Source organism: Sodiomyces alkalinus (assembly GCF_003711515.1).
Source record: "Sodiomyces alkalinus F11 unplaced genomic scaffold SODALscaffold_1, whole genome shotgun sequence".
NCBI classification, from domain to species: domain Eukaryota; kingdom Fungi; phylum Ascomycota; class Sordariomycetes; order Glomerellales; family Plectosphaerellaceae; genus Sodiomyces; species Sodiomyces alkalinus.
Genome location: NW_021167079.1, coordinates 2,804,097 through 2,831,635, shown reverse-complemented (window position 1 = coordinate 2,831,635; position 27,539 = coordinate 2,804,097). Strand labels below are relative to the sequence as shown.

Here is a 27,539-nt window from a genome sequence, read left to right as displayed (position 1 = left end):
ATTTCTTAATTATTACGAGGATATCCACTACTAGCTTACTCTTTATAACGTAGGTAGCCGTAAAACCACTATAACGGTCGGTGAAAAATATAAACCTTAAGTCCCCGTCGGACGTTTATTTAAAATCCGTGAAATTAATCGCCTATCGCTCCCCTATATAGGCAGGTATAGTATAAGGGCGCCTGCTAACATACCGTTTTATCTTTATAAGCTTGTAGGCCTCGTAGTCGATAGTTATTAGTCCCTTGATTTGAACCCCCTGCGTCTACTCTTCTAGGTGCCGAAGTGGTTTAGGGCCTATATACCCTAGGCGTAGATACTATAAGATACCCTTTATAGTGCTTAAATACTATATCGTCGATTTATAGACGCCTTTTCGGGTAGTAGAAGAGAAAGAAAAGCCTAGAAAAGCAGCCGTAGATTAGTTAGAGGGCACGTATTCAATAACGGTTTAATTAAAGCGGTGACTTAGCTAGTATAGTATAGATCTATCGGAACGCCGAATATAGTTATTTAGTGGCTTCTGATCCCACTAGTATCCTCGAAGATATAGGCGTTAGTTAGAGATTAAATTATAGATAAAATTCTCGTAGTATACGACGTTTAATAGCCTAAAATCAAGGCCTCCTATTAGTCCGTTTAATCTTATAGTCACGTTACCGTAACCTTTAATAGGCAGGGATAAACTGCCTACGACTACGTAGTCTCTCGGCGTAACGAGTATAAAATCCGAAAAGGGGGAAAAATTGTTAAAAATATAAATAGTAGTACCGGAATTAAGGATAGCAGAGGTTCGAAGAGGGTAGCTAGTAGTAGTACTAGCTGTAAAGGTAGCGGCGTAGGAGATACCGCTACGGACGCTACTATAGTTAAGTCACGCCTCTTTAAGCTATATAGAGTCCCGGCTTATATCCTTCTTCACCTTCTTTACGGCGCGTAGTTCTTCCACTTCCGCGCGCAGCGAGGGGTCGTATTTAAGGATCCGTTAGACGGTTATTTTAGTGCTCTTAAAAGGTATCTAATCGTTATATACCGTATCCGGGAATAAATAAAAGCAGGCGTTAATATCGTGGCTAGGTATAGCGTATACGCGGTAGATCTACCCTCTCTATAAAGCAGATTAGCGGCGCTTAGAAGAGAAATAGTTAGTTAAAGCAGCTAAAGGTATAGCTATAGATACCGCGGTAGTAGGATTCTTACCTTTATTCTTCCCACGGCCGCCCTTCTTACGGGGCTTAGCCGTGGCCTCTAAGGTATCTTCACCCTCTTCGCTTCCGGTATATAGTATAGGGAATACTATAGCGCGGTGGCTACCGTGTTTTCCTTAGTCTTTAAGTCTAGTATTAATATACTTCTAGCCGAGGGTATAAAGGTCTTCGGGTATAACTACTTAGTTATCTATAAAGCGTCCCTTAGCCTTAGTCTAATCGCGGCCGGTATAGGGGCGTATACCTTTAAAGAAATCTATAACCTATATATACGTGGCGGGCTTCGAACCGGTATCTTTATAGCTTTATAGTAGTAACTACTACTTATCTAACTACTCCCCGAGCTTCTTAAGGCTATTCGTAGGATAATAAGTATACTCGATATACTCTTTATAGGTATCGGTTTAACGGGTGGCTAGGTACTAATCCGTATCGCGTTTAACGGCTTTATATACCTCGCGAGGTATACCTCCTTATAGTAGTTATTTACGGCTTTAGTTAATAGTATTAACCTGCTAGGTTAGTATAGCGTTAATCCCCTTTAGGTAGCTATCGTATTACGCTTATAGGATCTTCTAGCGCGCGATTTCGACGTCGTACGCTTTCTGGCCGGCGTCCGTAAGGTCGAGATATTATATAGGCGTACGCCTAGGTGTTATAGATAGGAAAAAGCCGTAATCCGGTATTATAGGCTCCTCGGGGGACTAAGTCGGATCGACTAGGCAGAGAAACCTCTACACGTTATTATAGATGGTAACCTATTCGTATAGGCGTCGCCAGAGCTCCTAATTCTTATAGGTTTTATATGTAATAGGGCTAAGATACGATATCTTAATATAGATTAACACGCTATATCGGCGTAGCTAGATAGCTTCTTAAATCGGTAGTAGTGGTAAAAGGGTAGGTAAAATAGGTATATCTTCACTTAGTAAGTAAGAGTCTGAATTATCAGATAAAGCGTAGTTAAAATCGTTATAACATAGGTTAAAATTTAATTAAGGCAATTATATATATTTTTAACTGTCTTAGACCGTCAGGGAAACGCTGCCACCGTATTTTATATAGTGCAGATTCTGTAAGCGTCTACCCGGATTATACTCTTTGCAATCCGGCCCATTACGTAACCGAAAAGACTGTGGTCTGTTCGATAACCATTGCATCTCAGTGCTCACAACTCACCGTCTATCCCTCACGATCCGGACTTTCCAAAGGCATCAGAACAGCACCACATAGATCAGTCAGTCATATTTTATCGAATATTTCAATCATGCAAATATTTCCGCCGTCCAAGTCGAGTCGATGCTATCGGTAAGCAAGATCGATCCATCACCACAAGATGGTTCACCATACACCACGGGGCTCTTCATCTCCAAAGCCCCCATCTCCGTCTAGGACTCCATCATAGGGCCGGCAGCGGCTCTTCCGAAGACTGAGACTCCCCTTCCATCTTACATAGGTACATGCCCTTTTTCTAGTTTCTCGTCTTCCTTGCGCTGGTCATGCCAAATCTCGCCAACGCCTTTCGCCATGCCATCTCCGTGGGGGGAATAAATAGGAAGCAAGAGAGAGAGAGAAAGGATGGAATACAAAAAGAAAAACAGCAACCGCTAGTGAGAAAGGAAAAAAAAAAGGTAACATCACCGAACCACCACCAGACAACTACTCCGTGTCTAGACGTCGCCTCCCCTGTCTCTCTCTAGCCTGGGGTTATCCCACACATCTCTCTCCTCCCACTGATCCCTTGCACCCCACCTATCTCGCCCGTCCCACCCATTATTACTTCCGTCCCAAATGTCTCTGCCATCCCGCCCCCCCGTTCTCGGCGACCACGCATGGGCCTCATAGCCAAAGTGCGGCGGACTCACGCGGCCCATCGGGTCATTCTCTCCCACGACAAGGCTCTCCCGGCTCTGCCTCCACCTCACCCGAAGCGGGATCCTCTGCTGATACTGCGGCGGCGACGGCCTCTCGTCGTCCCGTCCCGCCTCGAACTGCATCTCGCTCATGACCGAGCTGGTCTGGCTGTTCTCCAAGATGGGCCGGCCGTCCCCCGTCCTCGTCTGCTCGCGGCTCCGGCTCCCCGAGGTGCCGACGCCAATGACGGACGCCATGCTCCGCAGTCTCAGCGGGGGGATCATCGTCGTCGTCGTCGTCGTCCTTGTTGCTGGTGTTGTTGTTGTTGTTGTTGTTGTTGCTGTGGCAGTGCGGCCGTGGCCTGTTCTGGTGCTGCTGTTCCTCAGCACGGGAGCCGGGGCCGTCACGGGTCCGATTCCCTTCTTCGATAGCCTGTTGAGCCGGCCGCCGTCGCTGGCGTCGCGGCTGTGTAGCACGAGGGGGGAGTTGGTGTTGGTTGTTGTCGTGGTTGTCGGCCGCATGGGCTCGGTCCAGGGGTACCCGTCGTAGCTGACATTGGTCAGGTTCGGGGTGTTGTTATTGTTATTGCGATGGTGGTGGTGGTTAATATTGGTGTTGTTGTTGTTCTCCCAGTTTGGCGACCGGCGTGCGGTGAGCCTCCTGACGGGGGACGCGAGGGCGGCCGCAGCGCCGGGGACGAAACCGGGCCGCATGGATCGGCGGCGCGGGTCGCGCATGATCCAGGGGAACATACGGGCGAACAAGGGGCGGAGGGTGGGCGCGCTGGCACAGATGATGGCAAGGTCGCACTCGAGGATGGTCATGACGAAGAAGCCGAGGGTGGTGGTGACGCCCACGAGGTCCGGGCGGAAGTTCTCGCGCAGGCTGAGCATGAGGCGGACGACGCCGGCCGAGATGACGAAGATGCCGAGATTGAGGACGATGGAGAGCACGACCTTCTGCTTGGCCGGGATGTCGAGCCCCGAGATGACGGGCACGATGAGGAGGAGGAGCCAGGTGTCGGTCAGGGCGTGGAAGGTGGCGCTGGAGATGAGGAGGTCGGCGAAGCCGAAGCAGTACATGGGGCGGCCGAAGAAGCGGCCCTGGGTCGGGTGGCACTGGAAGATGCTCATGAAGAGCATGGGCAGGCCGAAGGCGATGACGAAGGCGATGGTGCACAGGACCAGGATGCGCTCCTTGGGCCGCGAGCTGAACATGCGGAGGTAGAACGAGAGGATCGAGAGCTTGTTGAGGCAGAGGCACATCTGGTAGAAGATGAGGCCCAGGTAGGTCCGGAGGATGTACGGGTGCACGGCCCACTGGTTGCCCGGTCCTAGGCTGGACTGGAGCGCCTCTTCGTCGGCGTGGAGGATGTCTGGCCGCCGGGACGCCACGCTGTAGACGACGCAGACGGCGGTGGAGAAGAGGAACGAGAGGAGGATGAGCGTGTCGTCGAGGAACCACTTGCGCAGGAGCACGACGCGGGCGTATAGCCGGCCGAGAATGAACAGCGTGCATACACCGTGAGGGATGACCAGGCCGAGGAGGGCCAGAGGGAGTCCCGTGTCGACGACATCACTGGCCTGAGAACCCGGGGGTATCAATGTTAGTGGGCACGGAGTCCACGGACCACAGTAGATAGATTGAGATCAACACCGACCTGGTTCCCCGGACTGGGGGTCGCGTCGGCCATGATGTGAGTGTCTTCGGCAAGGGGTGGGGCGGGGGGAGAGGGGAGAGGGGAGATAGGAAAGAAATATCAGGGGGGAAATATGGAACGATGGTGAGGACACTTGGAAAGTGTGGCGTTCGTCCCCGTAGGCCGTTATATTGTTCTTCTTATTTCTTTCTCCCGTTCAACGACGCCGATGGACTGTGGTCATGGCAAACCCCTTGCGTGTCGCCGGTAGCATTACATTACCTGGGCATGGGTTAGGTTAGGTAGGTTGCCAAAGCCCAAGGAGCAAGAGAGGAAGAAAAGAAAAGAAAAAATGACGAAACCCTTGGGCCCTGGATTGGAGGCATCTGTTCATCTACATATATCTTACTTACATGGACCCAATAGAACCGACACGCAGGCAGATGGAGCTGATGGAGCTATGGGGATACCTAGTCATCCCCAGATTCGGATGCATGCCATTTCCATGCCGTAGAAGGAGGGATGTGTGGGCTGGGGCTGGGCGGCGGGCCATGCGATGCCATGCCCACCCATCCATCACGTTCTTCTACCTTGCCTGATCCAAGCTGATGCGCCGAACCAAGCTGGGGAACGAAACATCCCCTGCCTCCTGTTCACCCCTGTCAACCCCGGCCGAAGCGTTGGAACTTGGAGGGGTAGGGTAAGGAGGGTGAGGAGGGTGAGGAGGGTGAGGAGGGTGAGGAGGGTGAGGAGGGTAAGGGTAGGGTCTCATACAGCATACGGTCATGATGTGAAGAAGTCTTCCCCGGTTTATCCGGCCCTCACAGCTCACGTGTGTCTACGCCTCAAAGTCCGAAAACAGTCCAGAGCAAGAAGCTAGAATCCGCAGAAAAGTTGGGGGAGATTCCCGTTGATTCGTCCCGATCCAACCAACCACCAACCACTGACCGCTAACCACTGACCACTGACCACTAACCACTGACCTCTAACCACTAATTACCCACTAACCACTAACCATCGATCATGAACCTGTTATTAACCAACAACCGCCTTTACGGACGTCTTCTTCTCGTCTCCCGCCAAGAGACTTCACCGGGAAAAATCTCCATTTCCTTCGGCTGAAGCATTAGTCTCAAACTTCACCGCAGTCTACATATGTACACCAACGGCCATTTCCCGTTGCTGGTCTTTTTCTTTGTTGTCGGTAGTACTGATTCCCCCTTTCCCTTACTTACCCTTACCCACACATTCCAACCGACGAAGGCTCTAATTACTCCGTACTAGTGCTTCCTACAGAGGTGGGTATTTTGCCCAATTTCTCAGAAGCCAGATCGGTGATTCGATTCCCAATTTCCCAGGACGAAGAAACGCCACCTCTCTTCCTCCAACCAGACGAAATACCTAGGTCTCTCGCGTCGTTTCCTTCACCGGTAAGTCCCGTGTCCCACCCTACGAAGGCGGTCATTCCGTGATGGGATTTCTGCAGCTCCTTCGCCATGCACGACGTACGTACCGCAGCTAGGCAGCCGGCACCTCGGAACGAGAAGCGCCAGGGCCGAAGTCCCACCCACTAGATCGGGTAAAGCGAGATTTTACCTGGGTCAAAGATCCCTGCGCCAACCAGGAAAGAAGGAGAAGGGAACTGAAGCTGTCAAATAGGTAAGAATAATAGTTAGGTACGGAGTACAACGTACGGAGGAGTCAGGACGGTATTGGGGCATAGGTACTGAGAAGCGAAGCCGGCGACCTTTCCATCCCGTCCCGCGTCCCCGCTTTCCCCAGCTTTCTTATTATAATCATAATATTTATTCTTCATCAATCGGTGCGTGCTTTCTTTTCGAGTTGGGAATGAATTTGGCGATCCGCATGTGCTGTTACGTATGCCACATGTCTTCGTATGTCTGTGCTTGTCCTGCTGCATTGATGTTGTCATGGCTGGACATTTGATTCTCCTGCCCCGCGGTCGCATCTTGATCGCCATGACTGCCATCACTTCTTTTTCGTGTAAGTAATGCGTCCTGTCCAAGACCTTCCCCCGCCTTTCCCCCATCTCTCCGTTTTCTTTGTCTGTCCATAATCCGTTGTAGGTATATTCGACCGGCATTCCCATGTGATCTTCTGACTCTTCTCCTCCGGTCACCACCAACCACCACACCGCTCGCGTTATGTAAATTCCCCGCGTGCGGGCTCCGGCTCTTCAAGAAACTTCCATCACCACATGTGCAGCCACAACAAACGCTAGAAGAACTTCCCCGCCTCTCCCGAGTGAGCAAAAGGCGGACTATGAGCCTAGGAATTGCCTGCCGTTGGCGTATGAAGTGGAGCACATACGTACTCTGGAATTAGCCAAGGTACCTAGGGGACCTTAGTGTAACGTAACGGTTAATACAAAGTACCTCCTGTCAGACTTGGTGGCGTTCAGGGGTAAAGGGATCTCGTCCGTGCCCTTTTTGGGCGGCGGGCCGTATTCCGCCGCTGGATCCGACCCGGTGGTACGAAAGCCGGGGTATGGTGGACTTGGCCTTTCACGCTATTCCACAAAGGGGGCGTATAAGTACAGCGTATGTAGTTGGCTGATGGTCCCATGGAGCTGAGACCGCAAGTTTATCCGCATCCCATGTCGATGCCCCTCCCTCTTCGCTTGCCACTTTGACGTCTGCAAAAGGCGCATGATTTCGTGCGTGCGTCTGCCGTGTCGTGTCCTCGAACCCCAGAAGCCATCCGTACGAGTACATACAGTCCACATCAGACACTAATAAAGCCCACGCGAGCACTTGACTGGGGTCATGGATACTAGGCAATTGGTAATTTGATACCTAAGCAGTTGGACTACGACTGACTTGTGCGACAGAAAGTCTAGAAAGCCAGCCTTGGGCAGGTTGACGGATCTCGCCGTCTCGGGGGTATAGTATCGCCCGATTAGGTTTCAGTAGGTGTTCGTCAAACTAACGAAATCGTCGACAAAAACCCAAGCCACCGGCGGCATTTAACCGTGGATAATCCCAAAGCAATACCAGCCCCCGGATTCCCCGGATTTCCCGATAAACCCCGTAAGCCTAAGCCTAACTGTAGGTACGTTGGCAGCGACGGACGCTTGGAGACAGGCCACCAGGTCCCAGCCAGACGGGACAGCGTTTGCATTCGTTTCATTTCCCCTTGCCTTCTCGGCCAGTCGCGTACCCGGTCTCTATGTTGCCTCTTTCCTTCTCCCGCCTGGTCTCGCTCATCGACATAGTTACTGCACCCCTTCTGCGGCCGCCCTCCCGTCTCGCGACCATACTTTCCTCTCAACGGCTCTGCTTAGCTTCTTTTCTCCTCTTCCTTGAATTTCTATTTCTATTTCTATTTTTCTTTTTTTTTTATTTAATATTATTCTTGTTTCTTCCTCGTTCCCCCTCAACCGCGCCTCCGAATGAGCCCCTTCCAATAGTCAAAGCTGTTTTCGTCGCTCTGCAGCGCCCACGCCCTCCCCGTCGCGCGTCCGTCCGCATCCACCTCGACGGCGCGCAACAGGCCCCAGTCGCGCGTGATACCGATCACGCGCGCCCTCGCCGGACCCCCCTCCTCGCCGCCCTCTTCGTCCTGGAGCGTCACGAGCTGTCCCCCGTGCAGCCAGTGCCGGTAGTACCGTTCCTCGATGCTGCCCGCGAAACCGTCGCGCAGGAATTCGCCGTGGAGGCACTCCAGGCGCGTCAGCAGGCGGGCCAGGAGCTTCTCCAGCCGGAAGGCGGCAAGGTGGGGCGGGCGGAGGTCGTTGAGGGAGGTCGTCGGACGCGGGTTCGCGGCGTTGATTCCGATGCCGATCACACACGTGTAGCTCCCCGCTGTGTAGGTGCAGGTGGAGAGGATGCCGGCGATTTTGACGTACGACGGTTTCGAGGGGGATGAGCTAGGGTCACGGGCATCTGGGGGTGCAGGGCGATAGATTGGGTAAGCACTCTTATCACCGCAACGTATGCAACGCGATGCAGGAACCCAGATTCAGGGGCTGCGGGTGAATTCCTCGGTGCGTGAATCGGGTAAATAGGGAAGGGGGGGCCAGGAATATGTTTAAGTGGGGTTGCGCGGTAGGTATGTAAAGGGGGGAAAGGAAGGGAAAGAAAAAAAAAAGGAAAAAAAGGGACAACCTACAAACGTCGTTCGGCCATTTGATCCTAATGGGCATTTCCTCGTACCCCTGATCGTACGTCTGAATCGCTTCGACGACGGCGATGGCCGCCAAGTACTGTAGGAAAACGAGGGGACGCGAGGCGGCCAGATGGGCCGGGTGGCGGATGACGGCGGAAAAGAGGAGACTGCCAACCGGACAAACCCAGACGTTGGCACCTCGGCCTCTGGCGGCGACTTGGTGTGTCGCAGTGATTGTGAAACCAGTGGGCAGCGTCGCGAGCAGCTTCGGGTTCCTGGCATGAACAAGTTCAGCTTAGCATCTAACACACCGAAGCCACCTAGCTCCGCTCACAGTTCCGCTCCTTTGGGACCTGTTGGCTGCAGGCCTCATCAAGGAGACGACCGAAAAAGGGAAGAGAGGGGGAAAAAAAGTCTTACTTGTCAACGAGCGTGTTGGTACTAGTGACCACCTTTCCGTAGAGCAAGAGCCGACCCCAATCGCCGACGCCGTCTTCCATAAGCTGGTAGGCCCGCAAACACTGGTAGAAGAAGCCGTGGTCGAAATCAGGCGTGGCTGCCTCGTCAGGCCAGGCGCGGTCGTGCGGCACGATGTCCTTGACGACATGGCTATAGTCGATGGCCGACCCGTCCGCCGAGAGCCTGCCCTTGTCGTCATCGTAGTCGTCGTTGTCGTCCTTCGTGCTCGGGAGATTCTTTTCTTTCAAGTCTTTGAGTGACCATCGGCCTTCGCGATCGATGCGAAAGGTGTCGGTTTCGGCGCGGACGTACTCGTTGCCGTCCTCGAGCGTGATGATGCCTCCCCACTCGTGAAGCAGGTCCTCGACTTCCCTGTGGTGGAGCGATGAGAGATGCAAGCTCGACAGGGAGGGAATATGAGCGTCGGTATCCGGTACGTCGAGGCCCAGCTTGCGAAGACAGGCCCTGAGAAGGGCCGTCCGCGAGGCATGCTCTGCTTCGAGGTCCCTAATCAACTGGTCGTATTGCGGCACATCCGGTTGGGGAAAGAGATACTCGGGGGCGAACCTGTGAAATGGGGTCATGGTCATAGGTCAGTCCAGCGCCCCCCGGGGGGGTGGGGTTCCTCGCAGGGAGTGGGTGATGATACGCACTCTGGATGAGGACCCATGAGGATAGCAGCTCCGTCGCCCACTCTGCACCACACAATCGCAGCCTCGCCATCCCCTCCATCAACATCCATGGGCCGATCGTAACTCGCAAGAACCTCGACTCCCTGATCCTTGAACGACCTGGCATCGACGAAGACGCCGCCGCCGTTGTAGTACGACAACGTCTCGGGCGGCAATGCCTTTTCCTCAGCGAAGGCCTCGCGCTCTATCCTCAACCTCATCGCCCGAGCACCGTGTTCAGAATGGTACCGGAAGCCGGAAAACGCGCCCCCGCGACAGGTGCCAGGGAAGAAGGCCAACTCCCGCGGGCCGACGATCTCCATGCCTTTCTCGGGGCTCCCCACCTCGAACTCACAGCGGGCAGAGCCGAAGTAACCCCCGGCGCAGAGGCCAAGATAGGCACCCCCGCCGCGGACGTAGTCGGAGATGCGACCAGTTCCGGGGCCGTTGAGGGATCTGCAGTAGGGGAGGTCGGCGCCACCGGGGATGACGAGAAGCGCGCAGGTTTGCGGCCAGGGTTCGTTGAGGAGGACGGCTTCTGGGAGGGGCGTGACGGCGTAGTTGGGAGTCAGGAGACGGCGGAGGGTGCAGATGGCATGGCGGACGGATTCGGTCGTGGTGCCGGGACCTAAATAGAGAGTGAGATAATGGTTCGCGGGGCCAGAGTCATTGAGGCGACTCGATTGGAGGAGGAGGTAGGACCTGTATAGACCAGGACGTTGAGCTTGCGGGAGGCCATGGTTGACGTTTGGCCAGCCTCCAGGTGCCCAGGTCTCAACCTGGTATTTCTAGCCGAGCCTGACCTTGTCTCCCAGCTTCTTAAGAATTTCAGGGAGTGAGACGAGGCTCAGCCCTATTCGGGTGAGGTGATGTGTGAAAAGTAGACGTTTAAGGGTCTGGTATGTGAGGTGAGACCGTGAGTCTTGAGTCTTTGAGATGACGGAGGAGTCGTGTAGCGAATAAAGTGAGCGAGTTCCGTATGTATCTCTGTATCTCACCAATTGGGAGCCGAGTTGTTGAGGCCCGAGGGTCGGAGATCGGGCCACTGAAATGCCGAAGCATTAACCCTTCAATTGCCGCTTCACCGAATACCGACAGACACCGACAAATAAATACACCGAGCTCCAGATTCGGGAGTGACCAACCTGGAACTTTTACCTTCGCCAAGGTACACCGTACCAGTAAACACCCTCTCACTCAACGTGCACCCATACCAAAAAGCAACGTCGCGCAATCATGTCGAAGAACGAGAGCAATGCTGCGCAGACAGCCGCAACGAATGCTGACGATGAGCCAGACGAATGGTGCGCATTAGCCCTTCGATTTCTCCATCAAGCCACAGTTCAGTTCACGCATTTGCGACCTTTGGTGGGCTGACATCTTCGCTATCTTACTCTACAATACAGGGACAAGCGCATTTTCAGCACCGGCTGTGCAGGTATGACGGGACTCGACGCTCTGCAATTCAATCTATGCCATCCCATTGGCAGAGTACAATGGCCTTGGCTTGCTGACTGAGGGTTTCCAACTGTCCAGACGAGAATTCCAAGTTAACTGACTGCTACTTCGAGAAGAAGGACTGGAGGAAGTGTACAGCCGAAGTAAGCAGCACAGCGCTTTTTTACCTCACATGCAGTCCACCGACAGACAGATTATTGACTACGGATGTGTCTGGTTCGATGTTGTAGATGGAGGTTTTCAAAAGATGTTGGAAGCTCAAAGGCAACGATAAACGGACGAGCATGAAGGATGTTTAGGGTTCCGAAAAACATGATTCCACATACGTATTTGGCTCGCTGTATATATACCCAAATGCCCTCCATCCCTCAACTCTCGTACCTGAACCGTGACCGACTAGTCCGTTGTATCATATCGGAGCCGAGCTCCATGAATCTTCTCGACGAATGCCCAGAAATGATGCCCCGGACGGTGTAACTGTTCTATATTGACACTGTAGATTCTGGAGGTGGCCCAAGCTCCAGCTCTTTCGCATCGAGAAAAACCCAACGCAGCCATTGACCCATCTCACGGTTCTCACCCACCCTTAGACCTGTCAACGTCTATACCTACTTCACCCACCACCCCTTCCACGAGCATATCTGCGCCGACATGTCCTCCCGCTCCGCCATGCGCCCTATCCTTAGGGCGCGATCAGCCCTCCTCCCCAGCCGCAACCAGCTCTCCACCTCGACAATCCTCCACGCGAACCAACCGCAGCAACCACCCTCACCCTCCTCGTCGTCCACCACCACCACCACCACCTCCCGTCCACCTCCCGCAACGCCTTCCAGGCCCGCGCCCGCCTCGACCTTTGCTTCTCGGTCACCCCCCGCGGCAGCCCCGGCGGTCAACATCAACGCCGCCCGCAGCCTGGTCCATTCCCGCCCGAGCCCGCGCGCCCCGGAGACGGAAATCGACTGGTCCCGCTCCTTCCACGGCCTCGGCGAGCGGCCCTTCCCTAAAGAGGTAGCCGACGTGCTCACGCGCCCCGTCGACCCGGCCGACGTCGAAGTCAAGCCCGACGGCATCATCTACCTGCCCGAGATCAAGTACCGCCGCATCCTCAATGCCGCTTTCGGCCCGGGGGGGTGGGGCCTGGTGCCCAAGGGGGATCCCGTCGTAGGGGAGAAGGTTGTGACGAGGGAGTACGCCCTGGTTGCCGAGGGAAGGTATGTACCATCGCCCGACAGTCTGGGACGGGGGTATATATATATATATATATATATGGATCATCGTTGACTGACGGTTGCGTGGTTTTCTTTTGCCACAGGTTCATCTCCCAAGCCCAAGGCGAAAACCAGTACTTTTCTCTCGAAGGCCTTCCGTCCGCCGTTGAGGGCTGCAAGTCGAACGCGCTGATGCGCTGCTGCAAGGACGTCGGCGTCGCGTCCGAGCTCTGGGACCCCGTCTACATCCGCGAATTCCAGAAGCAGTACGTCGAGAAGGTCTGGGTCGAGCACGTGACCACCAAGAAGAAGAGGCAGCTCTGGGTGAAGAAGGGCCTTGATGTCGCCTACCCTTACAAGAAGGCCTAGTCCGTATGGTCGATCCATGATGGAGGACGTGGGGGGGGGGGGGAGGGACGGTTCGATGTGACATAGAGCATAGATACGTGAGCGTCTTGTACATCCCATAAGCTCCGGTGTAGGATATAGTGTTGTCCGGTGTATAAACTAGTCCTGTGTATAAACTAGCAAGAAATATAGCGCGGCGTTGAGGGCCAAGCTCCCGGTGTTGAAGCTGTCTCGTTGGTAGCCTTCCGTCACGGCAAATTTTTGCCCAACGCTCTTCCACATCTCAACATCTCACAATAAGATCAAACGGCCATCGACCGGCAGAGAGGGAGGCCCAGATCTACAAGTCGGCATCGATCCCCGAACTCCTCCCCTGCCGCCCATCCTGGCCCGTGGGTGTGCCACCCCCGCTGCCACCATCTCCAGCCCCGCGCCATCCGAACGGCAACCACGAACCCGTGCCACCACTAGGCGCAGGCCGGCGACGAACACCGCCATCCTCGTCTTCCGCCCCGCTCTCCGCCTCGACCTTCTCGAATTCCGACTCGCTCCGGTTCCGATTCATCTCGCCAAATCCACCCGAGCTGCTCGAGGGTCTCCGCGTCCTGGGCTCTTCGCGCACCCCCAAGCCGCCCTCGTCCCGGTCCTGGTGCCGATCCTCGTCCCGATCCTCCCGCACCGTCGCCTCGCGGTCCAGCGCCCGGGCTTCACGGTCCAGCGCGCCGAGCACGGCGTTGAGGCGTTCCCGCTGTGTTGCGATGAAGGCCACCTTCTCCCCTGCGCCGGTCAGGTTGGACGGGACGAAGCTGGAGAGGTTCAACCCGGACGTCGTCGTCGCGGCAGACACCGTATCCCCCGACGAGGCGTCGTCACCCCTAGCACCGGCAGCAGCACCGGCAGCAGCAGCAGTAGGGCCGGAGGAGCTGGTCGCCGCGTTGGCTGCTGAGGCTGCTGCGGCGACGGCACCGGCGAGGAAGTTGTAGAGGTCGGATGCGCCGGCGTTGGTGCGAGCCGTGGGGACGTTGAACCGCGCCAGAAGAGATTGGGTGTAGGACTGCGGCGCGGCGCTGGCGGGAGGTTGTTCCGGGGCGGGTTCGGAGGGGGGCATGCCGAGGATGTTCGTCTTGACGAACTCGATGGCTTGCTTCAGGTATGACATGCCGGCGGCTTTGAGTCGGTCGTGGGCGTCGGCGATGAATTGTTCGATGTGTGTTTCGTTGTCCTCTAGGAACGGGTGGACGTAGGACTCGTATAGGAAGCGAGCTCCTTGGGTTTGCGGGAGGACGAGGTAAAGGAGGAAGAGGAGACGAGCGTACGAGTATAATGGAACCCTGCGCGACCATACCATGTTTAGACTCGGCTCTCAAATCTGGAACAAGTGATGGTGGCTGGGGAGGGACGCATGGGGAGGAGAATACCAGAAGAGGACCCAGTCAAGCCAGGATTCTATGAGAAGCCCACAGCTCAGGACGACCCAGTACATGAGCCATGGTGTCAGCTGGGCGGGGTCGGACGACTTGAGCGCTTTGTAGGAAGCGAAGACGGGGAACAGGAAGGCGGCGATGGAGCTGAAACGTGTTAGTCGAGCGTACGGACACTTTAAAAGGGGACGGAGCTTGTTCCAGAGGATTTCCTGCACATACGACAGGAGATGGGGGACGAGACCAAACATGGTGTCCAAGTTAGTTTAGTCTTGGGGGGATCGCAGAGGCGGGGTAGAGAACTTGAGGTTCGGTCCAGTCGGGAGCGAGAAGTCGCCAAGGTAAGGTGGAAAGTAGTCGAACGACAGTCAGTGGTAGTGCTGTCAGCGTGAAGACGGTTTCTTTGAACCAGGGAGCTCGTAGAGGTGTTCGAGGCGAAGAGCTGGGGAGGGTTCGTTTAGAGAGGGGGGGATCGCCCTGTGGACGCGTCCGATGATGGAAGAGATTTCAGTCTTGCAGTTGTCTTGGGTGGTCATGGGGGGGAAGAGAGGGGTCTTAACTTTGCCTCTCTCATTGGGCTTGACCGAGACTGGCCGGGGGAGCTTGTTCGGGATGTAGCTGATAGTGCACACCAAAGTCAGCCCTGCATTAACACTAACAGGACCCTTGGGACCTTGCAGGAGGGGAGGGGTTTCTGGCCGGGGGGGGGAGGTTTGGGGGGAGTTCGTCCACGGTCCGTCACGCGGGCGGTTTCTTCATTAGCGATACGTCATGGATGAACCGTGCGCTTCTCATGTGACTCGGACAGGCATGATTAGATAAGCGGGATTGAAGAAAAGGGTGAAGCTTCGTTCGACGAAGTGATCCTCTTGGTTCTCGTCTCTCGTCACGAAACAAGTCGAACAACCGCCATACTTGACTCTCGTCAACCAAAGGACAATTTCGACATCCCTCGACGTACTGAGTACCAAGAAAACTGTCCTTTCCACTACAATGTTCGACTATTACGCGTCGTCGTCCGCTGGAAGATCAGGTGTCCAATTCAGCCAGCAGGCATCCAAGGACCAAAATATTTCTGCCTGCCCTGAATATCCATCAAACACGAGAAGCTTACCTCTAGGCAACCAGGAAGTGCTAGACCAGCAGAGCCATCATATGATCTGTGGCCTGATCACGGTCCGAAACGCCCAATCCGGAGGTTGAACCCCGTATATTAACTCACCTTGGACGGGCGGCCGAGATGCCGATCCAGGTGGCGTTCGCGTACTGGTTCCTGCCGTGAACGGAGCAGATGTAGATGTCAGGCCACTGTTGCCGTATCCAGGCGCCGCAGTCGTCCTGGTCCGAGATGGTGTAGTTCCTGGGCACCGTCAAACAGTTCTTCCAGGTCCATGGCCGAGCAGAACTGACTTTTGGTACGGTTTGCCAATCTGGCCATGATATTTGAAGCATCCCCAGCTCTGGGGCATGACAGTGGCGCTCACCGGTGGTTTCTGGTTTCCTACATATTGGTCCCAATCTTTCTTTTCCTTCTCTTCCTGTTTACATTTCTTTTTGCGGCTTGTCATACATTTCCGTGTCATGGCTGTCAGAGCAAACAAAGAAAGGACACAACGCCATCATGTTTCCACCAGCTCTAAGCAATTGTATTTTCTATCCGCAACTATACATGGCTGAGAGACAAGAGTCCCCTCAGCATCATACGAGGTCGACTCGTCTTGGTACTCCGGCGGGAGGTAGCCCGTGCAACAACATCATCGTCCTCCTCACCCGCGCGTCGTTCCGGCGCCGTCAAATTGGCCTTTTCAAGCTCCTCCAGCTTCCACGCACGCAGCAACCAGACTATAAACCACCCCGTCAGCAACAAAGCGAAAACAAGCGAAACCGACGACGTCCCCGGGGAACAAGGCGCAGGGCGAACACTCACTGGATATAAAAGCACCAATATACATAAACCCGGCCAGCAGCTGCACGCGGAGATACCCGTCCGGGCCGGGCGTCTTGATGGCGAGAGCGATGGGCTGGGCGAACGTGGTAGGGAGGACGAGGATGAGCCAGAAGATGGAGAGGGCCGAAGGGAGCATTTGCAGGCCGACGACTTCTGCGCCCACGGGAGCCACGGTGGGCCAGATGCACCCGGCAAAGGCGCCGAATAAGGCGTAGACGATGATGCCCGGGTAGTACTTCCCCGCGAATGTCCACAGGAGGAGGGTGGAGAGGGCGGCCAGGAGGGTGCTGATGCCGCAGACGTTGATGCGACCCCAACGGTCGCTGGCGAGGCCGATGAGGGGACGACCTATACCTTGGGATACTGGGGCGGGGGGAGTATCAGCAACGTCCAATGGGCACTAATATTCCCGGTGGTTCGAGGGGAGAAAAGGGGGCAGGGAAGGGAATCAGTGGACGAGACAACTCACAGTTCAACACCGCAGGGATGATGGACCCTTGGCTCGCACTGAATCCCACATTTTGTGCGTAGTCAGACAGCGAGAAGAGGACGATGACATAGCCAATGAGGGTGAAAAACCCCCAGCTGAGAAAGAGGAGGTACTCTTTCCTCCGGAGCAAATCGAGGCGGAAAGCAGCGAGAACGGAGCCGACAGCCTTGTTCCTGTCGCGAAACAGGAGGCAGCAGATGCCATTAACGACGAAGCTGAGAATGGCGAGGATGCGGAAAGCCCAGGAGAGGCCGACGGAATCGATCATGGCGTTGGTGGCGAGGGAGTAGACGAGGCCGCCGAAGCCGGAGCCGGCCGTGGACAGGGAGCTCGCGAAGGAACGGCGGCGGTTGAACCATTGGGGCACGATTCCGACGGTGGCGTTGAAGTTGAAGCCCATGCCGATGCCGAAGGCGATGCCCTGGCTGAGAAGGAGGTGCCAGATCTCGGTGCTGAAGGAGGCGGCTACGAGGGCTACGGTTTGGGTGACCACGCCGAAGGCTAGGGTCTTCCGCGTGCTGGTCACTCGGACGCATGTTGTGACCAGAGGAGCGACGAGAAGGGCTGTACTTCGTTTTCTTCTTTGTCAGATGATACTGCCCGGCAGGTGACAAAGGGGGTTGGAAGAGGAATAGCTTCTGCTTGCCCATGGAGAATGAGAGACCGCCGACAAAGGCGAAGGTGATGGGATCGTCGGGGAAGGCACCAGAGTTGAGATAATATGCGAGGAAGACGGCATAGGACTTGGCCATGGTCAATGGATCTGTCGTTGGACTCATCGATGATCGGACTGGGAAGGTAGACTTACCGAGTTGAGACCCCATGTATGAGCGTTGATGAGGAACACGCAAAGAACAACAACCCTAACACAGTAGGGTCGGAAATTCAGAATGATTGAGTTGTGTTCTTGGGCAGACCGAATTTCGAAACTCACCATCCATATCCTCCCTCCTTGAACTCTTCCTCAGTATCCGCACCCGACCCCGAGCCAGAGTCCCTATCCGTCTCAGCGGGTCCGGGAACGGGCTCTTCAGAGCGTTCGGTTTTCTGGGGTTTCGCATAGGCTGCATCGGACGCGCCGTTGCCAGGCGGTGGTGACGCCGGTCGGACGCCGCCATTTTTTTCGTGGCGCACGTCCCGTGATGAATTCATAGTCATGACTTATAGGACGCCCGGACTTGGAATAGAGAGAGGCCTACGCCTAAGCCTAAGCCAAACAAACCTTTGACCCGCCGCCTTCGACGTTAACAAACATGGGGTGAACTGTCGGAAAGTCCAAGTCCAACAGCTGGGGGTTGGAGATTGAACGGTACCGACTCGGATTAATAGGGGAATCGAAATGGAACAAAGGCTTTCCCTTTGCGAAACGTAGGTTTTACTTCATATAAAATTTCGGCTTTCGTTATAAGTGGCCCACATGGCGTATTCGGCACGGGAATACAGCGGCTCACGGTATTTTGGTTCTCTTTCCGCTGACCTGCGGGGATGATGCATATCTTCCGTGGTCTAGCCAACCCGTTCCCTCACATCTCTCAAACATGACTGATCCCTCGGTGCCGCATGCATCCATGTAGTCGGTTCTGCTAGCAGTACGAAATACTTCATCACGGTGTTCTGGAAAGATTCTACCGTGAAATGTGGGGTGTATTAGGTACCTACCTAGTATACCTTATGTAAGGTACACCAGCTTCGTTGAGGCTGAATTGGTACGTACCAACTGTGGCGTCACGGCCTCACATGTGGCGCAGCTAGACCTCGAACAACGACATTCAGGGGCAGCAAGCAAAAAGGGCGTATTCAACATAAAAATGCCCGGATCCATTCAATACCTAGAACAAGCGAATGAAAACATACGACTAACAAGAACGAAACTTGAGCGTGCCAAAATACATTCTGTTTCCAAAGTTTACTCACTGCTGCTCTAGACTTAGAGTCTAGAGTTAGACTGAGATGCCGCGGACTCCCAGACTCCAGAGTACCCCGACCGACGACTCCCGGCTCCTGAGCTCTGGCTAAGTAGTAAGGCGCCAGAATGAGGTTCAGTAAAAGCACACCGAATAGTCTAACCGGCTTGGAGATATGCAAAAGCAACCTCAAAGGCTCACAGGCATCCACTATATCATATAAAGACTTGTGACCCGAAGTCAAGAAGCAATGACACCTCGGCTTCCGATATCCTCGAAACACCTCGGGCTGCTATACTTCGCAAAGCAGTACGCCATAAGGCAAGTCACACAAACTGAAGCTGCCGTAACGCCGTTGGCGTCCATGCCCATCCGCGAAGGTCAACTTCATACCAGGCAATAGAATACCATTAGAAAATATTCCTCTCAAGTACCAGTTCCCGTCACAAACCCCATAAATCGTTGTGTCTCCGGAAGCATCTCACAAGATCAAATCTAAGAAATAGTGACTGTCTTGTTGTAAGACATCTAATAAGCTTTCCAAATTTCTCAGACGTGTTTTGGGCTTGGCTAATAAGTAGCATAATAAAATCGAGAATTGGAGAGACGAAGCAACAAACAACAGAGAACGCAATACACACAATCTTTAAAGTCCTCTCTCTATTGCTAAGCTATTCACACCCTTTTCTTCATTTGAACTCAACATATTAACCACAGAGCACACAATAATAGTAGGTTTTAGCAGTCATACTGCATCACCTTACCCAAGCCCTCGCCTTCCTATTCCACCCAACACATATGCACACCTCTCCCGATAACTAGAATTTCTTAGTATATATATGTAACCTTCCTACTGATGGAGGATTATCAGCACAACGTCACGAATAATCAACAATCACATTTCCTACCTTCAACCCTACCCATTCTGGCTCTTTCCTATCACACACGTGAACACACACACACACACACACACACGTGAATATCTTGTAGAAAACCAAACGTTGCCTCTCCGTTTTTATAACAAACAATTTCTCCTTTACCGTATCAAACAACAAGTCTTTTCTACAACTCCATCCACCATCAACCTACCTATCTTCGTCACGACTATCGCAGTAAGTCCATCAAACCATCGCCGTTTGTTTCATATCCATGAAGCTGATCATCGTCATAATCACCATCAAGTCCACCAAACGTATAGTGAAGATGCCCGGCGTCCAGATCAAACATTGGAAGCTCTGGGAGCCGATATTTGTCGAGTTGAAGAACGATTGGTCGTTCCACGACCTAGGCAGCCGCGTCAACCTCGCGCGGACTCTCCGTAACGTCGCGAGGGGAAACAACGGAAACTACGAAGAGACCTTCTCTAGCCTTCGCGCAACCGTCCGAATCGAATTCGTCAAGATGGCTACGCGGGGAAATCCCTTGATGGTTCTCTCCGTCGTTCTCCTTTCCGGGACGCTCTCTCTCGTCGCGACACGGAGCTCCCTGGCCCACGCCAACGAGTCGGTGAAGAGGTCCTCGCAGGCAGTCACGGATGGGGGCCACCCATTGCCCGTCTGCAGCCACTGGAACGTCCTGGGTGCACTCAAGGGGCAGTCCGTTCTTGAGAGATGCTGCCCCCGCTGGGAGGTTTTTGATGCGCGTTCGGACGCCACGATGAATCTGAGCCAGTACGAAAAAGATCATTCGCCTACGCCTGTCCAGCGGGAGATGGCCCGGCTGGATGCCCTCGCCGCCGAGGCGAACTGCCGTCGCCGTTCTTCCAGTCAGCTGGACGCCGAAGAGATGTTCCGTCTACGTCAGGAGAACGACCGGGTTCGCAACACCCTCCTCGAGGTCCAGGCCGAAAATACGAGCTTGAAAAGCGCTCTCGAGGGGAAGAGTTCCGAGTACAGCAGCCTGCAGAGCTCTGAGCGGGCCGATAATGCCGAGAGGGGCGGCTTTCAGTTTGATGACGGCCAGGACGACGATGAGAGCCACTTCGCAGCCGTTACCGTGGCTCCGAAGACCGAGACCAAGGAAGGCGACAAGGAAACCGTTTTCATGGCGGAGTATAACAAGCTGAAGAAGGAGTTTCTGGCTCTGAAGGAGGAGATGGAGCGCCAGAGCAAGACTCATGAGTCGGAGTTGACCCGCTTCCGTGAGACGCTTGAGGCACAAAAAAGGGAGAACGAAACGACCATGGCCGCCCTCGCGGCCAATACTAGCGAGCTTGAGGCCGCTAGGGAGGAGGTGAAGTCTCTACAGGCATTCAAGAGCCGTGCCAGACCTCTGGTGGAGTTTCTGGCGGATCTCCCTGGCCAAGAGGAGGGGCCTACTACCTCAGCTACGCATTCAAACAAGCGTGTTCGCCTTGACTGAATCATGAGTTTCGGTTCTGAGTTGTGAGGGGAAAGGACACTGTTGGGGGAGGGTTTGTTCTGGGAATGGACGTTGGTTGCATGTTGGGAATTTGGGGGTTATGCGTTGTGATTAGGTCTGGATGTGATGGTTCTTTTGGGCGCTGACCTGGACTTGGGGGTTATGAAACGATATAAGGGTATAGTCAAAACTATGAAGCTAAAGGATCGGCCTGTACTTCAAGGTGCAATGCTCAATCCAAAATGGCGTAGCTGGTCCGGTTTCCAGCCAATGTGCTTGCGACCTGGAATGATGCGTTGATTCACCTGAGGATTGGTTGGAAGATCTGTTGGAAGGTCCGTTGGGAGTGAAGTCGGAATCTAGGAAAGTAGGAAGATGCTTATGTGGGGCGTGGCACGGATAGCTGGAGGTGAGAGCTACGCGCTGAGAAAAAGAACATGGATTTTACCCGAGGCCAAAGAAGAAAAAAAGAAGGTGGAGGAAGGGAAAAAAAAAGTCTGTGGAGTTCCGATACCGGGAATCGAACCCGGAGCTTCGCGGCACTTCAGTCATGAAAGCGCGATATGTTAACCGTTACACTATATCGGACACAAGCTTTGAAGTATATTCAGGGGCACCTTGGCGTGAAGTGGTCTGTAGACTCAAAGAATGGGCTTCGTCAAGTGGCGCGGCAAGACCAGGAAAGTTAGCGGAACTCTAACTCCGGGCAACTCAAATAACCCTGAAAATTACTACGATTATGATTAAGAGGCGTTGATTTCTTAAGAAGGGGACAAAGAATTTCACCCGCCTGACCTAGAAAAAGAGACAGTTGAATTGCTGAAGTCCCTCCATGGTGGCATGGCCCGCATAGGCGGCATGGCCATCCCTTATTCTCCGCCATGACCCATAAGTCCACTGCATGAATATAACAAAATGCTGAAGCATCGGATATAGGGGAGGTGGCACCTTTGTGTTGTGCGGCAGAGGGTGTTGGGCGCTTGTCTCTTCTTTGACTCAACACCACTGTTTATTCCCACAATGCTAGTCCATGGGCAAGAGTTGCAAAGTGCTTTTGGTTTTCTTGCTTTTTTCTTCTTTCTTCTTTCGTCTTTCTTCTTTTCTGATTCGTCTTTGTCTCGATAACATAATAGGGCTGGTTATCATACTTACATGTACAGTCTACCTTGTGAGAAGTGATAGCGTGCACTGCATCATGGTTGTACGGCAAGTGGTTGGATTCATTTCGACTTGTAGGCCATTCTTTGTGCTGTTTCATGGAATTACAAACGAGACTAGAACCAACAAGATGTTGGCATAACAAGATGATTACTGTAACTCACTAAGGATCTTGTGTATAAGAGCAACATAATAAAGAATTATAAGAGCTGAGGCCTCTGCTGAGAACTGAGAACTGATAGGGATCTCGACAATATCAGATAATTCAAGCTGCATTGGCGTCTGGTTGGGACGGAGAGGAGAACAGGCGGCGGACCCGTCGTCTTCTCTCTAGATCATATCTTGTTCTGCGTCTATGAGATACGCGGCCCCATCTCTACATCGTACTCTATTAAGCACGTCGCAAGGATGGGCTTATGAATGTGATTCATAGTTCGTACAAAGTGGATATAAAGATCATCAGGCTCCCTAGAATAGGGACTGCCGTTGTCCTGTGACTACAGAATACAAATTCTTGTCTACACTTACAAGTTACACATACACAATTTTGTTTCCAAGTCGACGTCCAAGCTCTACCCGTACGATCATCTCGATCGAAACACAAGTTACGCAACCTAAAGTATTATCTCTGCTCAAGTCTCGTACCACTCGCACTCTGCTAACATGAGAAGGACAAAATGCCGTTGGAGAATGCCCAAGGTCGTCATGAACGTCATGCAAACCATAAAAGAATATTGAAGTACTATAAACGGAGGGCTCTCGCTGGCAGTCACCAAATTCTCGGAGAGACGCGAAACGCCCACTGTGGAACTCAAGGAGAGGAGAAGTCCAGTCTCCAGTACCGTGAGAATGCTGAAGCGTCAGCCTCAGCTTCATCCCAGACGAAGCCATGAATCATGAAGAGGGGTTCTGATAGAATTGGAGAGTGAAGCTAGTTGTAGGGTTAGGCAGAATTACATGTGTGCAGGGGAAGAATCCATGAGAACAAAGCCCGAGCCAGTAAATGCAAAAAATGCTTTTGTTACCACCTAGGCTTGGTCTAAGACTCCAAGTTTATCCCAAGTCAGTATAAGAGTGCTGTGGTCTCTGCCAACCTGTTACCTGAACACCTGGACATCCCTTGTGGCCCTCAAAGAATCTACAAATTATGATAGGCGACTTTTTCGTTCACTGTTAACTGCTTCACTCTTTCTGTGTCTAAAGACGCAGTTGGGTATTCTGACTGACGACTTGGAGTACATGCAAGTGTCAAAGACTCGAAGGAGCTGGGCTATCAGCCTATCTCTAGTTCTCTACCTCATATTGCCGGGCACCCCTATGATTTGGTCCCGGCCATGCCGAGTAGTTAAGCTGTTTTGAAAGAGACTGGAACATTGCCTTTGTTCACAGTAAGCCATTAGAATTCTGGAAACCTTCTATCACCACATTGTGTCCGAGCATGGTCCTTTGTTTCTGACTGTCTTCAAAGAGGGAGACAGTGCATGATGGCCAAATGCCATGTATTTGCACATATAGATTGACCTCATGGATGATATTCCGGCGGTAAAATACTATATATTGCATCCCGACCCGCCCATCTGGAGATTGTGACCAGAGTGCATCAACATCAGCCTTCAGAATCACATCCGCAGCATATACAAGTCATCCGTATTTATCTTCTTCATATCCACCACCCCGATGGACAACAACAACAGTCCAGGTAAGTCATCCGAATATTCCAAGTTAACGCATGCTCCAAGCCTGTTGGCCTGCAGCTGCGACCACCCCATCCCCTTAGAGATCTTCCACGCCCAAGCCCGCCAGGCCCTGACCACATTATGGCGGGACGTGAGCCCTGACAGCATCCAGTTAAGCCACGTCTGCGGCGGCGCCAACAACCGCATCATCGGCGTCACCCGTCCGTCCACCAGGGGAGACGCTCAGAAACCCGACCGCTTCGTTGTCCGGGTCCCGAATATAGACGTCGGCTTCCGAGAGACGGTCGCCGCCTTCCTCTTTGCAGACCGCTACACGAAACTGACGACGCCAAGCACCATCCACTTCGACCTCGGGGACCGCAATCCCTTCGGACAACCCTATCTCGTCCAGAATAGACTCCCCGGAACGCCTGCCGCCGACGTCCCCTTCTGGCGCGACCATAGGCGCAAGCTCCGCTTCTGGTCCGACTACGGCGCCGTCTTCCGCGAACTGCTGCAAGTCCACAGCAAGATCATCGGCGTCTGCGACTTCAGCATTGTCGGGACCGGCGTCCCGAGGGTGGACAGCCGCGTCGGGGTTCGGGAGTACGGCACCAGGACGGTATCGCGCCACGTCCCGCTCCCGAGCGTCATGCCCTCCTCCACGACAGCGATCCGGGACTACCTCCTCAGGAACTACCGAACCAGCAAAACTACTTTGGCGACTCTGGCGAATCGTCTGTGCCGACCCTGCCAGCCGATCCGCCTGGCGCACGTCGAGGCCTTCACCACACTGATCCACGAGGCGCACAACGACGGCTTGTTCGACGGCATGCCCGTCACGATGCGCCACGTTGACCTGTGGCCTTCGAACGTCCTCGTCGCGGAGGACGGTTCCATCACGGGCGTGCTGGACTGGGATGAGGCGAGGCTGGAGCCCGCCTTTACGGCGTGTGACCCGCCCGAGCTGTACTGGACTCGCGGGATGAACTTTTGCGACCAGAATTCCCAGGCCCAGTGCGAAGATTTGAAACGAGCCTTCTTCGACTCTGCCGGAGCGGAGTTTTGCCGCTTCGCTCACGACGAGGCCTATGAATTGTTGAGAAGAATCGCCGGGTTCACACCGGTGTATTGGTGTCGTTGCGACGAGTCCCGCTGGCACTATGACATGGATGAGATCATCCGTGATTGGAATGATATCCGCTTGAAGCGGGTTGGCAGGCCTTCGGAGGTCAAGGTTGTGGTGACCCAGTAGACGAAAAGGTAAGTGAGTAATTAGTATTGGCCTCAGGACGAGGCTGCCAATTGAAGGTAAGTGTTTCGTTCCCATTTTTTCATGGTCCTAATCTTGAACCAGAGTCGACCTCGAAGGGCTAGAAGAAATAGCATATCCAATATAAAAGCTGTTATCCACATGGAATGGTTCCAGCCTAGACCTCAAGTCCAATTTCAGTAGCTCTCCCGCAGGAAATTCATGTATGTAACGATAGTCGAGGTGGATGTTCATGTGTTGTTAGATCATGCTCGTAATTCATAACTCGTAACTCGTAGGTTCAGTCATGATGGTGGCGTGCAAACCTAGCAAAGGGCAATTTCACTATTGCCCGAGAGACAGACACTCCAGACGTCACTCATAATCATGAGGATTCGCCGTCAATCCAGACGACCATGTTGGTTGGAGGATCCTCGAGCCCCTTGAAGAACTCACAGATGTCCTTGTCGCTGTACCTCATGCTAAAATGCATGAGAACAAAAGTCGTCTTGGGCCACTTTCGGATAACCTTCTCCAAGTCACCCCAGTACGTGTGCTTGGTCTTTTCGGCCTGTTCCCTGTGCTCTTCGTACAGAAAGCTGCACTCGGTGATGACGACAGGGATGCCATCGTCGCGCAGCCACGGAGGGTCAGCTGCCAGGGTGGCGACTGTGGTATCACCCAGGAAGGCAAATATGGGAGCCGTATGGGGGGCAGTGATCTCGACACCCGATTGGCGCAGGTCGCGAATTTGCGAACCGGCGAGTTCGGAGTACTCGGGGCGGAGGCGGTGAGTGGTGGTGCTGAAGACGTAGCCGACGGATGGGACGGAGTGGTCGCAGTCGAACACCGTGGCCGTGATTCCCTTGAGCCTGCGGAGGGGTATCACGTCGCCGTGACACACGCCGTGGGTGACGTGGGTGTTGAGCCATGCCCTCTCGGACGGGGAGCGGTGCTGGCGGGCGTGGTGGCCGTTGAGACGGGTTTCGCCGTTATGGCCGTTAGGGATGTCAGACACATGTGACTCGTGTTCCCCTTCAACGTCGAGTCCGCGCTTCGCGGCGTCTTGGATGCCGATGAGGCCGCCGGCGTCGAGCATGGCACTGGCAAGAATAAAGTCGTCAAAGGCGGTCGCCATCTCGGCGGGGCAAAAGATATCTGGAGGGTCCTCCCGACTCGTAAAGGCCGGGGATAAGAGAGTGTGGTCGCTATGACCGTGGGTCACGAAGATGTGTTTCGGGCGCAGCTTGTTCACGCAGAGACCGGCGTCAAGAAGGAGGTTCATCTGGGGAATGACGAATGAGGTGTGCCATGCCGCTCGGGACTTGCCGGTGAGGACATTTTGGTGATACGGCTTAGGAAAAGACCACTCAAGAACCTCAGATCGAGAGGACTGCGGCAAGGGAGTTGCAAATGAGGATTTAAGAGAGTCCCGCATGGAAGTGGTGAACCGTGAACGAGCCGGTCCGAAGCACTCTGGATGTCTTTCCCAGTGTACAAATGATATCCGTCTCTGGGAAAAGGTGTCAGAATCGTTTTGACGTTGCTATTATCGGTGTTGATACACGGCTTGTAGCCTGTGGGCGGTCAGAGTCAGAGATCCTGGGTTGCTTCAACTCGACTCTAGTCTCCGTGTCGTGAGGCGGCGAGGCCGAATTCTGGGAATGCGAATGGTGCGCGTCTCGGTTAAAATGGCCGTTCCTCCAATTTGCTACCCGTAGCTCAAGAAGGCGACGATGAAAGGGAGGATAAAGAAAGCGTCAGCATAAGAAACTTCGAAGCCAGGTTGTGGCAGCATGGTCTGGCGACTCTGGTCTGGTGACTGGGGCAAGCGGAGGAAGAATCAAGAGCGAATGCGTGGATGTGAAGACGTTGATGACGTAACCAGAAGAGCTTACATAAACATCCAATACCCCACCGCGACTAATTACCGTATGTCTACGTATTCCGTTCGGACCCGGATTCATCCGGAAAACCAAAGCGATTGGGTAATAACAGTTACCAATGCATTCCCCCTTCTGTTGCCTCCTTTCCCTCACGACTCTCGACCTCACTCACAGACGCGTCCCCATCCCGACAACTTCCCGTCGCGATGCCGGCAACTTTTAGCATCCGGCGTCTGTCCCCAGAAACCTGCTTCTACATTTGTAATCCCAATTGCAAATCACCCCGCATAAAGGCCCGGTCATTGGATTCTACGACGAGGTATTATGGCCAGGAGTCAGGACCATTGATCATCAGACCTCATGACCTTATCTCCCAGACTAGGACCAAGACGAACACTTGGATGACTAGGAGGATATCGTCGCTACAGATGCAGGTCCGAAAGATCTCCGTCGCGGATAATCCCAGTGTC

General features: G+C 53.8%; 11 protein-coding genes and 1 non-coding gene across 12 annotated transcripts; 5 read left to right on the top strand and 7 right to left on the bottom strand.

Annotated features, from left to right (window-relative positions):
- Positions 1–2,878: 2,878 nt before the first annotated feature.
- On the bottom strand, positions 2,879–4,651 carry SODALDRAFT_266803 (hypothetical protein; the record flags this gene model as incomplete). The annotated part of the gene is made up of 3 exons (XM_028607511.1): positions 2,879–3,611; positions 3,705–4,327; positions 4,457–4,651. Coding segments are annotated over 3 exons (1,551 nt in total), but the record flags the coding sequence as incomplete, so codon positions are not given.
- Positions 4,652–6,602: 1,951 nt separating this feature from the next.
- Positions 6,603–8,027, top strand: SODALDRAFT_374873 (hypothetical protein; the record flags this gene model as incomplete). The annotated part of the gene is made up of 8 exons (XM_028614707.1): positions 6,603–6,705; positions 6,789–6,811; positions 6,928–7,019; positions 7,124–7,212; positions 7,297–7,424; positions 7,557–7,604; positions 7,675–7,693; positions 7,786–8,027. The coding sequence occupies exons 1-8, from the start codon at positions 6,633–6,635 to the stop codon at positions 8,025–8,027; spliced, it is 714 nt and encodes a 237-aa protein (XP_028470371.1). The 5' UTR covers positions 6,603–6,632.
- Positions 8,028–8,097: 70 nt separating this feature from the next.
- SODALDRAFT_336250 (biotin-protein ligase) lies at positions 8,098–10,698 on the bottom strand (the record flags this gene model as incomplete). The annotated part of the gene is made up of 5 exons (XM_028612576.1): positions 8,098–8,606; positions 8,833–9,104; positions 9,250–9,855; positions 9,942–10,587; positions 10,662–10,698. 5 exons carry the CDS (start codon positions 10,696–10,698, stop codon positions 8,098–8,100), a joined length of 2,070 nt encoding a protein of 689 aa, XP_028470370.1.
- Positions 10,699–11,141: 443 nt separating this feature from the next.
- On the top strand, positions 11,142–11,788 carry SODALDRAFT_326718 (hypothetical protein). The gene is made up of 4 exons (XM_028610242.1): positions 11,142–11,263; positions 11,366–11,397; positions 11,496–11,560; positions 11,648–11,788. The coding sequence occupies exons 1-4, from the start codon at positions 11,196–11,198 to the stop codon at positions 11,714–11,716; spliced, it is 234 nt and encodes a 77-aa protein (XP_028470369.1). The 5' UTR covers positions 11,142–11,195; the 3' UTR covers positions 11,717–11,788.
- A 272-nt stretch (positions 11,789–12,060) lies between these two features.
- Positions 12,061–13,041, top strand: SODALDRAFT_303961 (mitochondrial genome maintenance MGM101). Its single transcript, XM_028608964.1, has 2 exons — positions 12,061–12,628; positions 12,730–13,041. The coding sequence occupies exons 1-2, from the start codon at positions 12,069–12,071 to the stop codon at positions 12,992–12,994; spliced, it is 825 nt and encodes a 274-aa protein (XP_028470368.1). The 5' UTR covers positions 12,061–12,068; the 3' UTR covers positions 12,995–13,041.
- Positions 13,042–13,082: 41 nt separating this feature from the next.
- Positions 13,083–15,095, bottom strand: SODALDRAFT_326716 (hypothetical protein). The gene is made up of 3 exons (XM_028610241.1): positions 14,617–15,095; positions 14,392–14,541; positions 13,083–14,304 (listed from the first exon to the last, which is right to left on the bottom strand). The coding sequence occupies exons 1-3, from the start codon at positions 14,643–14,645 to the stop codon at positions 13,314–13,316; spliced, it is 1,170 nt and encodes a 389-aa protein (XP_028470367.1). The 5' UTR covers positions 14,646–15,095; the 3' UTR covers positions 13,083–13,313.
- An 856-nt stretch (positions 15,096–15,951) lies between these two features.
- SODALDRAFT_391760 (MFS general substrate transporter) lies at positions 15,952–17,990 on the bottom strand (the record flags this gene model as incomplete). Its single annotated transcript, XM_028615249.1, has 6 exons — positions 15,952–16,236; positions 16,322–16,705; positions 16,812–17,396; positions 17,479–17,575; positions 17,641–17,695; positions 17,767–17,990. The coding sequence occupies 6 exons, from the start codon at positions 17,988–17,990 to the stop codon at positions 16,058–16,060; spliced, it is 1,524 nt and encodes a 507-aa protein (XP_028470366.1). The 3' UTR covers positions 15,952–16,057.
- Positions 17,991–19,885: 1,895 nt separating this feature from the next.
- On the top strand, positions 19,886–21,097 carry SODALDRAFT_319210 (hypothetical protein; the record flags this gene model as incomplete). Its single annotated transcript, XM_028609441.1, has 1 exon — positions 19,886–21,097. One exon carries the CDS (start codon positions 19,886–19,888, stop codon positions 21,095–21,097), a length of 1,212 nt encoding a protein of 403 aa, XP_028470365.1.
- Positions 21,098–21,208: 111 nt separating this feature from the next.
- On the bottom strand, positions 21,209–22,686 carry SODALDRAFT_354715 (hypothetical protein; the record flags this gene model as incomplete). The annotated part of the gene is made up of 9 exons (XM_028613756.1): positions 21,209–21,239; positions 21,315–21,520; positions 21,624–21,639; positions 21,715–21,750; positions 21,884–21,892; positions 22,046–22,120; positions 22,246–22,371; positions 22,485–22,583; positions 22,655–22,686. 9 exons carry the CDS (start codon positions 22,684–22,686, stop codon positions 21,209–21,211), a joined length of 630 nt encoding a protein of 209 aa, XP_028470364.1.
- Positions 21,603–21,685, bottom strand: SODALDRAFT_t7. The gene has a single exon. It is a non-coding gene; the product is annotated as a tRNA-Glu (tRNA).
- A 246-nt stretch (positions 22,687–22,932) lies between the features above and the next one.
- SODALDRAFT_354714 (hypothetical protein) lies at positions 22,933–25,186 on the top strand (the record flags this gene model as incomplete). Its single annotated transcript, XM_028613755.1, has 6 exons — positions 22,933–22,966; positions 23,072–23,114; positions 23,502–23,596; positions 23,649–23,732; positions 23,850–23,954; positions 24,033–25,186. The coding sequence occupies 6 exons, from the start codon at positions 22,933–22,935 to the stop codon at positions 25,184–25,186; spliced, it is 1,515 nt and encodes a 504-aa protein (XP_028470363.1).
- A 382-nt stretch (positions 25,187–25,568) lies between these two features.
- On the bottom strand, positions 25,569–26,994 carry SODALDRAFT_303950 (hypothetical protein; the record flags this gene model as incomplete). The annotated part of the gene is made up of 2 exons (XM_028608963.1): positions 26,202–26,994; positions 25,569–26,138 (listed from the first exon to the last, which is right to left on the bottom strand). The coding sequence occupies exons 1-2, from the start codon at positions 26,619–26,621 to the stop codon at positions 25,569–25,571; spliced, it is 990 nt and encodes a 329-aa protein (XP_028470362.1). The 5' UTR covers positions 26,622–26,994.
- Positions 26,995–27,539: the final 545 nt, after the last annotated feature.